This window comes from Danio rerio, chromosome 25, assembly GCF_052040795.2.
Source record: "Danio rerio strain M-AB ecotype USA chromosome 25, GRCz13ab, whole genome shotgun sequence".
Taxonomy (NCBI): domain Eukaryota; kingdom Metazoa; phylum Chordata; class Actinopteri; order Cypriniformes; family Danionidae; genus Danio; species Danio rerio.
The window spans coordinates 16674464-16690535 of record NC_141045.1 but is presented as its reverse complement, the minus strand read 5'-3'; the positions used below and the strand labels follow the sequence as shown (position 1 = coordinate 16690535).

Here is a 16072-nt window from a genome sequence, read left to right as displayed (position 1 = left end):
TTGAAGGGCTGCGAGTCGAGCGCTGATAAATTTCTTTCCATCTTTCATTTGCATTTTTATATGAGACGAGAAAAGGACCTTGGGAGGTTTCGCTCTTTGTGAAGAAAGAAAGACATTTCTCAGAGGAGTCGAGGACAAAGAATAACACACAGTAAAAATATGACAGTATCAAGTGCTTTAAACTCACGATTTGATCTGTGCTTTATGGTTTCTGCTCGTGTGATATGAACCCGGAGAGATCTTGTATTATAGTCCACATTATGATATACATATAATGTTTGACTTTGTTCTCAGGTAAACAGCGCTGACTGTTTAAAAGAGGCTGTTTTCAAACCGCTTTTTCTTTAAAGAAAATCTTTTCAAACAGTCAGAATGCAAAACCAATCGCCAAATGAATGAAAAGTATGCCATAAACATACTGATTTGTGCTAACAATGTAATAGCACGCTAAATACATGTTAGCAACAATATAATTATTGCTCAAAACATGCAAGCCACACGCTAATTTATAAGATAATCAAGATAGTTATGTTCATTTATGTCAATAATAGTAATCATACCAGAAACAGGTTATTAAAAATGCTAATTCATGTCATACTAGATATGCTAAAACATAAAAAATATGCTAATTCAGGTTATGAATAACAACATAATACATGCCATAAACATGCTACCAATGTAGAACATGTCAACAACAAGCCATCAACATACTAATTCATGCTAACAATATGATAATCATGCTAGAAACAAGTTAGCAACAATGTAATTGTTGCTCAAAACAAGCTAGCCATGTGCTAATTCATAAGTTAATAAAGATAAAAACATGTTATGCTGATTCATGTCAATAATATTAATCATGCCAGAAACATGTTATCAAAATGCTAATTCATGATATACATGCTAAAACATAATAGAAATATGCTAATTCATATTAACAACATACATGCTATAAAAATGAAAACAATGTTAGCACATGTCAAAAACACGCCATCAACAAACTAATTCATGCCAACAATATGATAATCATGTTAGAAACATGTTAGCAACAATGTAATTCTTGCTCAAAATATGCTAGCCACATGTTAATTCATAAGTTATTCAGATAAAAACATGTCAGTAAAATGCTGATTCATGTCAAAAATAGTAATCATGCCAGAAACAGGTTATTAAAATGCTAAGTCATGTTACTAGATATGCTAAACATAAAAGAAATATGCTAATTCATGGTAACATCACAATGCTATAAACATACTATCAATGTTAGCTTGTCAAAAACACACCTAACACACTATTTCATGCTAACCATATGATAATCATGCTAGAAACTTGTTAGCAGCAATCTGAAGGCTCCTACACGCTTTTCGTTTTTGTTTGCGTTTATCGTCAGCGTTTTACGAGACGTTTTTCCACATTCAAACCCCAGCAATTTTCACTGGTATTAAGCAGAAGAGTATGCAAAATCACTCCTTGACGTTAGATGTTGCTACAAAACTTTAAGCTGCTGACACCCGCTTGTAACACAGAAGAAGAGGAGGAGAGGAAGTTCACACGCTTGTTGTTGAAGTTTCTGGTGACTTGAACAAGCATAGATGGTTCAAGTTGCAGCTCCAGCTCTAGCGATGAAGAAATGATTATTGTTCACAAGAGCAATAAGCAGCTCCACGTTTATATCGCCTCTGGGCATTTTTTTCAATGTGCACTTGCATAGACAGTTTTGCGCTTGAGCGCCTCCAAGTGCTGTTTAACTTCAGCAGCTCCATGCACGTGATCAAAAGTGGCAACCTGATTGGTGGAGAAGGTTTTAATGGCGCATCAAATAAAAAAACGAGCATAAGGCGTTTTTTTTAAATTACGCCTTTGCGCCTGGCGTTTTGCGCGTTGGTGTGCACGATCAAATTGACGCCCTTTATATAGTCATGAGGCGTTAAACGTTGATGGAAAATGTAAGCCTAGTGTAGCCTAGTGACCCACACCTCATTTAAATTATTTTGTTTTGACATTTTTTATTTTACATTCTTTGGGAGACAAAATCACAAGTGTTTCACCTTAAAGCCTTCCTCGGTGTGTAATCACTAGGCTCCTTGAAACTAGATATGCTAAAACATAATAGAAATATGCTAATTAATGCAACAACAGTAATACATGCTTTAATACATGCAGTAATACATGCTTTAAACATGTCGGAACAATTCCATTAACATATAATTCACGCTAACATTAATAACCACTCTAGAAGCATGTTAACAACAATGTTATTTATGCTAGAAACATGAAAGCCACATGCTAATGTATAAGTTACCAATACCATACTAATGTATAAGTTACCAAGTAAACACCATCAACATACTAATTCATGCTAATGGTATTACAAACATGTTAGCAGCAATGTAAGTCATCCTAGAAAAATGCTACCCACACATTAATTTATGCTAACAATAAGTTAATCATGTTAGCAACATGTTAGCAACAAAACCACAATTGTTTTGCCTCAACACCTTCCTTAGTGTGTAATCACTAGGCTCGTTGAAACTAGATGTGCTAAAATATAATACAAATATGCTAATTAATGCTAAAACATACAGTAATAACACATGCTATAAACATGTTAAGAATATTAAACATGTCAAAATAATGACATTAACATAATTATTCATGCTAACAATAATAACCACTCTAGAAACATGTTAACAACAATGTTATTTATGCCAGACACATGCTACCCACATGTAAATTCATGTTATCAATAAGTTAATCATGCTAGAAAAAATTTATCAAAATGCTAACTCATGTTATACTAAATATGCTAAAACATAATAGAAAAATGCTAACTCATGTTAATAACATTAACCATGCTAGAAACATGCTAATTCAATTTAAAGAATGTCAGTCAAGTTAAAAAAATCCTATTTTGAACATCAACATACTAATTCATGCTAACAATAACCTCTCTAAACATAATAGCAGCAATATTATTCATGCTAGAAACACGCTACCAACATGCTAAGTCATGTTAATAATGCTAGAAACATGTTAATTTAATTATAAGAATGTCAATTAACATGTTATATTGAACTTCTCATATATAGTTTTCAGCATTAATAATATAACAGAAATGCTAATAAATGCTTACAACATACAGTAATAACACATGATAATAATGACATGAATAATGACATCAACATACTAATTTATGCTTACAATAATAGTCACTCTAGAAACATGTTAGCAACAATGGTATTCAAGCTAGAAACATGTTAGCAACATGCTAATTCATGTTATCAATAAATTAATCATGCTAGAAACATGTTAGCAAAATGCTAACTCATGTAAATAACATTAACCATGCTAGAAACATGCTAATTTAATTTAAAGAATGTCAATAAACTTAGAAACATGCTATTTTGAAATGTTTCTGATCCATACCTGCACAAAATATATTTTTAAAAATTGCTACATTTAAAAAAAAAATGATTGTTTCGAAAGCAATTTAAGATTGCTTAACTAAATATAAATGACTTATACTTTACTAATATATACAAACATACACTTAATACACTTTACTGAACATACTGTACACCCAGACGTCACCTATATACTATATAACTGCAGGTTAACTATTCTTATATATTTTTAACTGTTAAAAGCTGTTGGTTACCAGTTAATAAGTTGTATGCGGGCAATTAAACACAAAACTGTCTCAAAAACATGAGTATGTACCAATCAGATGTTAGCATGCATATGCCATGTCTGTCTATCTTGCTTTAGATTCTAAAAATATGTCAACAGAACAATGGCTTTGTTCTTAAGCACACAGTGTTCTTTATTCCTCCCTCTAAGGCTCTCAATGTCTCAGCTGTGTCTTAAACTCAAGATCTCAATCCGCTCGCTGGTAATTATACGTCATACTTGAGGTGAACATGATTTTCCAGTGGAAGGAGATAAGAAATGCAACCGAAATAGAACCTTGTGGTCATATCGGGTGGAAAGGCTTTTAAAACATTCATGGAAGTCAGGCTTTAAAGCCTTGCGTGTTCTATAGAGAGTTGAGCGATATACTATCAGCTTATTCCATTTGGCGCGGCTAAAAATATGCACATACTTTCAAGGCGCTCCTTTGTTCTATAATAAAAGCACTCACCTGAGATGCATATCTGTTGGCTGGGGTCTTTTTGAGGCAGTCCCATCTTGCAATGTCGTCACCCGGTCTTGTGTAAGCGGGGCGTCCCGTACGGGGAGGGACAGGACGAGGGTGTCTTTGGTGACAGTGACAGCCTCTTCACCTGTCTGGCCCATGTGTTGCTTGGCGTAATCGAAACCCTGCACGGGCTGGAGGGAAAATGATAGATTTGATTGGACGGTGGAGAAATAAACAGAGCATAGATGATTTTAAAAGATGCCTATGAAATAGAAGAATAAACAAATTGCTCTGTTGTTGTTGCAGTTGTTTGCTTATAATGTACAATTTTCTTTTTAGAATTGTGTGTTTATATTTTTGGGAATTTGAGTTAACGTATTTTTGTATCTTGCAATTATGGGTTTCACGAGTTCACAGTGTTGTTTAATGCTAATAGCAGGTTTGGTATGCTGTCCCGGGAGAGAACACTAAGCTTGGAGATATTGAGCCCAGGGCTCCCGCCAGGGCAATATGCCTGTAAGGGGGTCCACGATTATGTAGGTCTTGAGAGCTCCCCCTGGTAAAAGGAAGAAAAGGAGGAGATGGGGTGGAAGGGGGGATTCTTCTAAAATGAAGATAAGGGAAGTAACGTAAATAGGGCTATTCGTTGTAGGTTTGGATTAATCTGATTGGCTTATCAATTATTGTGGATGAGAGACCAGCCAATCATATCACATGCTACTCTCAAAATTAGTTTATTAAACTTCACTTATTACAGATTTCTATCGTTGAAAATTTCTGAAGTGCGACATAGGCTATAAACTCGCAATTGCAATAAGTAAAGTTAGAACTGTGATATATATATATAAATGAAGAGTCATAAACCTGAAAATTGTGAGATATAAACTTAAGATTCAGAAGAAAAATGTCATGTTTGAGATTGTATAATGTTGATTTTATCCAGAAATTAGATTTAATATCTCAGTTTATGTTGTTGTTTATGTTTAAGTTAATATTTTGCAATTCATAGAAAAAATTCTGAATAGAGATATTTAAGCTTGCAAAATATATATACAATTGATATCAGAATTATTAGCCCCCCTGTTTATTTTGTTCCTCAACTTCTGTTTAACAGAGAGATTTTTTTTCAACACGTTCCTAAACATAATAGTTTTAATAACTCATTTCTAATACTTGATCTATTTTATCTTTGCCATGATGACAGTAAATGATATTTGACTAGATATTTTTTAAAACACTTCTATACAGCTTAAAGTGACATTTAAAGGCTTAACTAGGTTAATTAGTTGGCAGGTTAGGGTAATTAGGCAAGTTATTGTATATCGATGGTTTGTTCTGTAGACAATCAAAAAAAATATAGCTTATAGGGGCTAATAATTTTGACTACAAAAATTAACAATTAAATAATAATTAAATCAGCAAGAATGCCACAATTATGTGGGAAAATGAGTTTATAATTTTGGGATTCTGATTTTGTCACAATTCCAACTTTAAGTCCGACTTCCAATCTCAAAATTACGAGTTAAATATGACATTTATGACATAATTATGTTTCCCATTTTAATTTATAAACTTACAAATATAAGTTAATAATGTTCTAAAAAAGACAGAATTGTGAGAAAGTCTATGAATGAGCAACTGCAAGAAATAAAGACTGAATTATGGTGAAAAATGTCAGATATATAAACTAGCAATTCTGAAAAAAAAAAAGTTAGAATTGTACATTTATGTTTTGCTGTTTACGGTATATCTCTTAATCACAGTATGACTTACTGTATTTCAGAATTGTAAATTCAATTATTGCAAATTTCAGGTCATGAACTCACAAAAGTTTTTCTTACAACTGAAAGACGAACCCTGATGGTGAAAAAAGTACTCATAGAATTGATTGGAAGCGAATAGAAAAACGCATGATATTAAGTCACAATTCAGAAGCGAAAAAACTGCGATATAACCTTCAAATTCTGACTTTTTTATTGCAATTCTGACTATTTTTCTCAGAAATCTGTGATCAAAAATGTCAAAACTGTGAAATATCAACTCAAAACTTTAGATCTCACAGTAAACTTAAAATGCGAGACAAAATTCGGAATTACTAGATACATTTATAGATTTTTCACTCCTGTGGTTGAAACTAGATCTCGCAGTAAACTCAAAATGCATGACAAAATTCACAATTGCAAGATAAACTTCTAGATTTTTATTTTTTTTACTCCTCTGGTTAAAACAAGCCTTCATATAAGAGTTACATAATCTCTGCATCAGACGTTTCATTTCAATCCGCATAGGAACGCCGGCCATCCTAATTTATTCATGAGCTAAAGGTACTCTGAGTCTAACTATATTTTATGGAGGCCGCATATGATGCATCAAGTTGCCATGGGATATTTAATATGGAAGAGCTATGGAGCCGCTGGTTTTAATGAATTATGGATCAATCTCTCTCTAGAAGAGGGGCGGACGGCGGCTGGGAGACTCTTGGATCTTTTTAAAGGTGTATGTGTCAAGGGGCGACGCTGTTATGATGGAAATGTGCGATTAATCTAATTAATGATTCATGCGAGGTTGCTCTTTGTACATGGTGTTGTCACATTTACAAGATTCTTTAGTGAAGTGTTTCATTTCTACACCGTGAATGTTATCAAACAGAATGGACAATGTCAAAATTCTGCCTGATGCATTAAGGTATTTACAAAATATATTAATAACAACATTATTTATGCTTGTTTTTATAATTGTAGTAATTTTTATGATTGAAATCACTGTAATGTACTGTAAAAAAAACAGCAGTTAAATAACAAAAATTACTGTAAAATAACAGCAGTTAAATAACAGAAATTTTCTGCTGAATTGAATTACAGTAAATTTCTGTTATTTAACTGCTGTTCTTTTACAGTAAATTTCTGTGATTTAAATGCTGTTATTTTTCAATAAATTTCTGTTATTTAACAGCTGTTATTTTATCTTGTATCTTATCTTGTTTTTATTTTAATGTTTTATTTAATAATATTTAAATAAATAAATAAATAAATACAGTTGTATAAATTATTATTTTAAATTATTTATATATTGAATTTATTTTACACAATGATATTATTATATAAAAATAAAGGAAACCATATTTATCAATAATAAAATGACATATCGTATATTAAAGGATTATTTCAAGTTTTACTGATCAATTTAACATAATTACATAAAATCCTTCTGGCGAGTGTGAGATGATGTAATGCAAACTTTTAAAATAGAGACACATCCAATAATAATTCATTCAAAATATCACATTTACATAATATTAACAAAATACTTTTTTACATTATAAGATTGCATTTAATAAATACCTATTTTATAATTATATGCATGTTATTAATTTACATTTACGTACATGTATACATACAGTAAATATATTTATATAAAGTATAAATAATAAATAACTTTTAAAATGTGAATGTGAAATGTTTTATGGAGTGAGTGTATGATGACAAAGTTAATCTAAATTAAATCAGGCTGAATAAACATCCAATAAAAAAATGTAAATTATGTATTCATAAAAAATCTTTAATATTAATAATAAATGGATGTTTTATACGGTGGCCGAGAGAGCTTAACACGCTGCAATGGACAAAATTTTGATTCCCGCTCCCGCCAGGTTTTAGCCCGAACCCGACTGCTCCCGCTTATATTCAGCATTTGTGGTCCCGCTGCATGACCTGCTCCGTTTTCTACCCGCCGCGCCAGTTTCCGATAACGAGCGGGGAGAGAACAAAACTGAAAACCACCCAGCTAGACATAGTCCAGACAGCCTATAACAAGCTGTCTGTAAACACACGCACACACACACACACACACACACACACACACACACACACACACACACACACACAGCAACAAACAAGCTAAACGCAGCATCACGCTGTCTCATTCACACACATACATACGCGTGCTCGCTCGTTCGGGAGTCAGAAACGATATTGTTAGACCGCCTCTTCCCGTCCAAAATTAAACCAGTTACTGACCGCTGCTGCGCTTTATTCGGAAATTTATGCAGACCTCTAACGCGCAGCAAATCGGTCACAACAAAAATAACTGAAGAATCGCGAAAGAAATTCGTCACAACACAGCCTACTGAAGAAACTCGCTGCAAATCAGTGAAATTGATGAAGATCGTTTCTTTATCTGCTGGAGTTTTTTGTAACTGCATGTGTTTTCTTAAAGTGCAGCTTGTTAAGCTCTCTCACCCACCGCTGCTATTGTGTACTATAATATTAGTAGATACCACACTCAAATAACAACTCTTTCTGCTTGTTCAAATGACTTGTTTAAAATGAGTTGAAAGCACAATTCTTAAGGTTTTTTTGAGGGACAACTAAATTGTTTTATGTTCAATCTACTTAAATTTGTAAAAATGATTAAGTTAACTTCGTTGATTTCTGTTGGGACAACATAAAGGGATTGTGGGGAACTGTACACTGTAAAACATTTGGATGAAACTAAATACATCAACCATGTTTACACTCTTTTTCATGGCCGTACCATCTTACAGAACATTCTGGATTGCACGTTGACCTTGAATGAGATCAAATCCCATATAATTTAAAACCCAGCTGAACTATAATTCACTCGTGCTCCGTCTGATTGTATTTAAGAGTCATTCACTGGCTGACGGGGTCGTGACAGACCACAACAACCTAACATAAATCTCACTTTAATCCAAGTCTAATTCGAGCTGTAGGTCCAACACACACACACACACACACACACACACACACACACACACACACACACACACACACACACACACACACACACACACACAAGCAAAGAAACACACAATTACTGTTCAAGCACGTGCAGGTACAAGCAGAAAGCATGCAAACACACACGCAACTGATCACGTGTAAATTAACTTCCTATAATGATCCGTAAATTATGGCGGGTAAGCAAAACAAATGTTCCTGAAAGGACGTCTTAATTGGACGGAGCTGGAAATGTTTTCAGATCAGGAGAACACGGCTAATAGGGAGAACGATCAAAGGGCCGATTAGCATAATTGCAATTGATTAGCATATTGTTACTAAAAACAATAGAGTTGTACTTCGGGGATAGTTCAGCTTAAAGAGAAAATGGTGTCATCATTTAACTGTTTTTAACTGATTAAATGTTTTAAATGTATTTGTGATAGAAGCTTAGCAGAATGTCAAACCAGTAGACAGTAACAATAACAAAAAAAAAACTCTTAAACGTCAAATAAATAAAACATGTGTTATTAGTTTTACATAATATAATATAATATAATATAATATAATATAATATAATATAATATAATATAATATAATATAATATAATATAATATAATATAATATAATATAGGCCCAGGTGGCACAGTGGGTAGCGATCTCGCCTCACAGCAAGAAGGTCGCTGGTTTAAGCCTAGGCTGGGTCAGTTGGCTTTTCTGTGTGGTGTTTGCATGTTATTCCTGTGTTGGCCTGAAATTCCCCGACAGTCCAAAGTCGTGGTATAAGTGAATTGGGTAGGCTAAATTAAGCTAAAAAAAAAGAAAGAATAATATAATATAATATATTCATTCATTTTCTTGTCGGATTAGTCCCTTTATTAATCCGCGGTCGCCACAGCGGAAGGAACCGCCAACTTATCCAACAAGTTTTTACGCAGCGGATGCCCTTCCAGCCGCAACCCATCTCTGGGAAACATCCACACACACATTCACACACTACGGACAATTTAGCCCACCCAATTCACCTGTACCGCATGTCTTTGGACATGTCTTTTGTCTCCCACGCAAATGCAGGGAGAACATGCAAACTCCACACAGAAATGCCAACTGAGCCGAGGCTCGACCCAGCGACCTTCTCGCTGTGAGGCAACAGCACTACCTACTGCGCCACTGCTTCGCCCATATATAATATAATATAATATAATATAATATAATATAATATAATATAATATAATATAATATAATATAATATAATATAATATAATATAATATAATAATTTTGAATAATAAATGAAATAATGGTCTAAATATTATGGTGACAGCATTGCTTGAAGAGTTTTTGCTTTTGCCAGTATTTTTAAACATTACACTTTATAATTTTGAGCATTATGCGGTCCCACTTTATATTAAGTGTCCTTAACTACTATGTACTTACATCAAAAAATAAATACAATGTACTTACTGTGTTTATAATGTATTTGAGAACACTTGTGGTGCTCTTGAGTTGGGATAGAGGTTGGGTTATGGACAGGTTTAGTGGTATGGGTAGGTTAAGGTGTAATGGATGGTCAACCGTGTATTTACAAATGTAACTACAAAAGTTAATTACAGATGTAATTACATACATGTATTTAATCAAGCATAAGTACACAGTAAATGCATGTATTTATACAATAAGTACATTGTAACAAACTATTAATTCCTGTGTAAGTACATAATTGTTAAGGCCACAATATAAAGTGGGACCCATTATGCCACAAAAATCTTAGATGTGTTCCACATATTTCCCAAGTGTTGCAAATGTGAAGCTCATTTTGTTTTAATAAGGGTTTTTAAGGTTTATTTAAATGTATTTATTTATTTTACAAAAGTGCGCTGCACAATTTAACATTTTCACCTAAACATACATTTTGGCATCGCGGACGACATCTGGTTGCTTTTACTGCAATAGTATTTCCAACTATTAACTTCCAATCAAATACTGAGAAACTTTGCCGTAAATTAATGAAAGCGTTGACTTGCGTTTAGTCTCTTGTATGTTACGTGTGCATAAAAATTAGTTGCTGTCTGCAGTTCACCTATTGGCCACCAGTGTCACTAATAACAAACATTTTGGATTTTGCATAGACAATTACACTGACAAACTATTTAAACTTCACCTAATTATGGAAATACGTAACCTTGGCTTAAAGTGAATAATAAAATAGTATTAGTAATAAATGAATAAACTAAAACATAATACAGTAATATATCAAACAATGAAATAGTAAAATTGTATTACTAATTTATTATTAGTTATTTTGTTTTATTAAAAATTGTCTGCATTTTATTTATTTTAATTTTTACTTTACTTTACAGTATCATAATCTGTTGGTATAGAGTGTAATTAGTGCTAGGTGATGATTAATCGTGATAAATCACATCTAAAATAAGTCTGTTTCATTTTTTTTAAAGTCTGTTTTTACAAAATATATGCGTGTGTATTGTGTAAATACAGTGCTCAGCATATATAAGTACACCCCTCAAAAATCTCTCATTTACATTAATATTTACTATAGGAAGCTTTACAATATTATATTTGTGCATATCCATTAAATTGGTCAGTAATGAAGCCAAATCTGGAGCTTAATTGCAATAATATTACAATAACAGCCCAAACACTTGTAGCTCAAATTCATATGTAAAATATTAAATAAAAGTGTTAAGAAACAAAATATATATTTAATGTTAAAATTCTGTACTTTTTCAAATATTTTGCTTGAATTAATAATAAACATCTTTCTAAAGATGTTTGGTGACTAAAATTATATTTTATTGACTATCACAGTATAATAAATGTGTTTTGTTGAAATGCACTAAATATATATATGAGCTATAATCACTGAAAAATTGATAAAAGTTTTCAAAATGTGGTGTACATTTATGCTGAGAGCACCGTATATTATGTATATAAAAATACACAGCCAAAGACACAAATGAAAACAAATCTTTATAAAACAAAACAAAAATTGCATACATATTTAAATCTATATATCCATTGTATGACATATACATTATATATCAAAATAAATAAATAATAATTTTCTGAAATTCACGCATATGTCTATTTATATTTACATAATAAATATACACACACATATACAGACATCATGATTAATCATTGGCTAGCGCTATATAAAATATAAAAAGAAATCATTTTTGATATATAGTTGCAAGGGCATTTTCTACATCATTAATTCTATAGTGGCCACCGGTGTCACTATAAACAAATATTTCTGATTTCCACTTGTATCTCAATTTATGCAAAAAGCCCTAGGAATCTATTTAAACTTCACCTAATTATGCATATACATAACCTCGGCGTATCTCTCGGCTCAGGGTGGCCTACTTTTTTACCCCCATTTGCTCTGTATCTGTTAGAAAGCCTCATAATCCGAGCATGATAAGAATATTTTAATTACAGTAACAGTTTGAAATTACTTCAATTGCTCACTAGATTCCTTGCTAGCTAACATACGTTAGATTTGACCAATGCGTTCATCAAATATGTGGGAAATGTGTATTGAGGACTGATTTCTTACAAGTACAGTCGACAAGAATAATGAATGTCAAATTTTGACAGCATTTTGTTATTTAGTTCTTTTAGAGTTTTGACAAAAATGCTATTGTTTTAGTCATACTTCAGTCCAATAACTGTCAAGTGATTTTTAGTTTAATTGTAATTTGTGACCCTTGACTATAGAATGTCTTTTTAAAAAAAGTCATAAGAAAATTAAGTAAATATTATCTTCCATGAAGACATTTTCAAAATTTCCTTCTGTAAATAAAACATTGTATACATTGCTAAGCTTTAAAGGCTTTTTAAAACTTTTAAAGTTTTTTTGGAGTATTTTGTCTTTTATTTTTTTATTTTTTCGGCTTAGTCCCTTTAATTATCTGGGGTCTCCACAGAAATTTGAACCGCCAACTTATCCAGCACATGTTTTAAGCAGCGGATGCTAATGTAATATATATATATATATATAAATGGAAATGTATTTATTCAGTTTTCAAATCTCAATTTATGAAAATGGACCCTTAAGACCAGAGCCGCATTTATTAATTAAGCATATGTCTAAAATCCCCCTGTAATTCCTGTAATTTAAGGGCCAATATTTTATGGTAATTTATTGTCTGTTATTTTACTGTATATTTCTGTAATTTAATGGCCGTTATTTATTTATTTTATTTTTTCTGGAACACCAGCTTCCGAAAACAAAACAAAACATAGAATTACAGATTTTTTTAACAGTGTTGCAATATATAGCATTCTTCATATATATACACACATTCACACAGTTAAAGACAAAATTATAAGCCCTCCTGTGAAATTTGCATTCTTTCAAATTATTCACCAAATTATGTTTAACTGAGATGTTTTATTTTAACAATTTTAATACATAAATTTTAAAGACTAAGTTTTAATAACTCATTTTTTTTTTGTCTTTGCCATGATGACAGATGATTTTACCACCTTTTTTGCAAGATACCAGTATTTAGTCTAAAGTGCCATTTAAAAGATTAACTAGGTTAATTAACTTTATTAGGCAAGTCAACAAAAACAACAAAAAAGACAACAAAAACCAAATATTAATTGCAAAAAGTCTTAAAGGAGCTAATAATATTGACATTATTGAATATGGACATAATTAAATTTTTACATTCAACTATTATGTTTATTATTTTTATTTCAGTCAAACTGAAAGCTCCCAGCAGACACATTTTAATGTTAGGTCATGATGTCAGATGACCACAATTCAATGTCTAGTCAGCGTCTAAGGAAAATGTTATTTTGATGTCTAATACCGACGTCTAATTACGTTGGTATTTGGTTGAGTTTAGGTTGCTTTAGAAATGGAGCAAAATCCAATGTCTGATAGATGTCATAGGGGTAACGTCCACACAACGTCAAGGTGTAACATGATTAGACGTTGATAATTGGTTGATTTTAGGTTAGATGTTGGACATTGATAACATTTGTACGTCTGACGTTGTGGTTCTGACATCAACACAATTTTCATTTCCAAACAAAATCCAACGTCCCCATGACGTTGGGGTACGTTGGAGTACAACGTCAATATGATGTCATTTTTGTCTTTTTATTTTATTGACAAAAATGTCAGTCAATTTTCTTCATTGTATTAATCATTCAAAACTGCCTTTTATTTAGTTATTGTCTCATTTCCTTTAAGTACAAAAAGCTATTGACCAAAAAAAATATGACGAAAATGATTCATCAACAAAATAACACTGCTGTAAACATGCAGTCAAACACCATGCACAAGCCAGAAATACCTGGTGGTGGTAACTGCCATCTCTTCGATATGAGGTCTGGACAGGGAAGCAGTGAAGACAAGGGATATTTTGGGAGTGTCACGGTGAAATGTGTCATTCCAAGGTTTTATGCAGCATATTTCATGTGTGGTGACAACAACATAAAGTGTATAACACTCAAGAAAAAATCTCAGAGGTTTATGCTGAGCACCATACTCAGATATTAAATCATAAAGAAAGGTATGTTGTGGTATTATAAAGGAAAGCCGGATGTTTTAGGCTTGTTAGTAGTTTAGAGATCACTGGTTTAACATTATGATGAGTCTCATTTCCTCATTAAAAATTAGGCTGATTCATTAATGTGAAGATAATTAAATATGACAAATAAACCAGAAAGTATTATTATATGTATGCACACATAACATAGATAAAGTAGTTATTATTTAATTACATAACCAAAAGTAACTATATTTTAAACATACATTTTTACAATAATAAAATATTAATAATTGTCGGCGCAATAGCCTAGTGGTTAGTGCACTGACATATGGTGCAGTAGCACTTCAGGGCGTCCTGAGTTGGAATCCCGCCTTGAGGACATTTCCTGTCCCTACCCCCTTTCTCTCTCCCACTTCACTTCCTGTCTGAAATACTGTCCTATCCACTTAAAAAAAATAAATCTTTAAAAAATTTATATGCAGTATTTTAATAATTAAATAATATTAACGATTAAAAATACATTTAATACTCGTAAAATATATATATATATATATATATATATATATATATATATATATATATATATATATATAATTAAATATAAAACAATAAAACTATTTACATTATAAATGTAACTTATAGTTAATGTGTTTATCTTATACACAAAAATAAAATAAAATGCAAATAATATTAATAAAAATAGATTAATACATTACGAAAACATAATAGAAATAGATGTATGTTTTAAATATTTAAATTACAAATTCAAATATATATAAAAATATTTACTTACAAACATACAAACATCTCCTTTACAATAATAATTTAATTACATCAAATGTAAATGTCACACCCAGTCTTCTTGTGTATATTTGTTTTCACCGTGTGACCTTCACCATGTGTTCCTTTGTTCTTGCTCCCGCATTATGTTCATCACCTTCACCTGTGTCTCACCCTTGTATGTAATCAGTTCACCATCTCATATGTATTTAAGTCCCTGGCTGCGTCTTCTATACTATATAGTACGCTAAAATCAGTATGCGAGCAGAGTAGTATGTCCGAATTTATAGAATTCGAAAATCAGTATGCAAGAAGTACCCGGATGACTTACTACTTCCGGCGAGATTCTAGAGTGCACATCCCATGCATGCTGCGCTATCCCATGATGCCCCGCGAGCGAATTCATGAATGGGAGTAAGGAGGTCACGTGACCATGACAAAATGGCGGATGTAGTATGCCCGAATTCCATTCATACTTTTCACGTTCATACTGTATTGAACATACTTTTCTAATGGCCGAGTAGTATGTTTAAATTTAAATGCAGTTCCTACTGAGTAGTAGGCTGTTTCGGACGCAGCCCTTGTTTTCACTTAGTTCCTGGTCCGGTATTCTCTTCGTGATGTCTCGTCTGTTGCTTGTTTTCACTCAATGTCTTTCCAGTCTTCCTTGTGAATAATTGTAATAAATATACGTGTTTTGATAATCTTGCTAGCCTGTGTCTTCCTTGAGTGAACCCGGGGCGTTACAGTAAGTTACTTTTAATGTATATTTTATAAATAAAAATTTGCATAAAATGATTTAATAAAACAATTATATGTATCTCATTAACAAATATTTACATTGAAGTGTTTTTAGATTTGTTAAAAGAAAACCCATTCAGTTTTACAG

At 32.1% G+C, this 16072-nt stretch overlaps 2 protein-coding genes across 9 annotated transcripts in view; one reads left to right on the top strand and one right to left on the bottom strand.

Annotated features, from left to right (window-relative positions):
- Nucleotides 1-16072, top strand: part of LOC147830838 (uncharacterized) — a 688366-nt gene that overhangs the window by 353221 nt on the left and 319073 nt on the right. The window lies entirely within an intron of this gene.
- Nucleotides 1-16072, bottom strand: part of kiaa1549la (KIAA1549-like a) — a 128367-nt gene that overhangs the window by 27349 nt on the left and 84946 nt on the right. For 4 of the 8 annotated variants that reach the window (XM_087312006.1, XM_087312007.1, XM_087312010.1 and 1 more), the window contains 2 exons: nucleotides 14206-14241; nucleotides 4139-4326 (listed from right to left, as the gene is read on the bottom strand). In XM_087312006.1, the coding sequence (XP_087168132.1) occupies nucleotides 4139-4326; nucleotides 14206-14241 (224 nt within the window). The remainder of the gene's footprint in view (nucleotides 1-4138; nucleotides 4327-14205; nucleotides 14242-16072) is intronic. The other 4 variants (XM_087312008.1, XM_087312009.1, XM_087312012.1 and 1 more) reach the window with 1 other exon arrangement.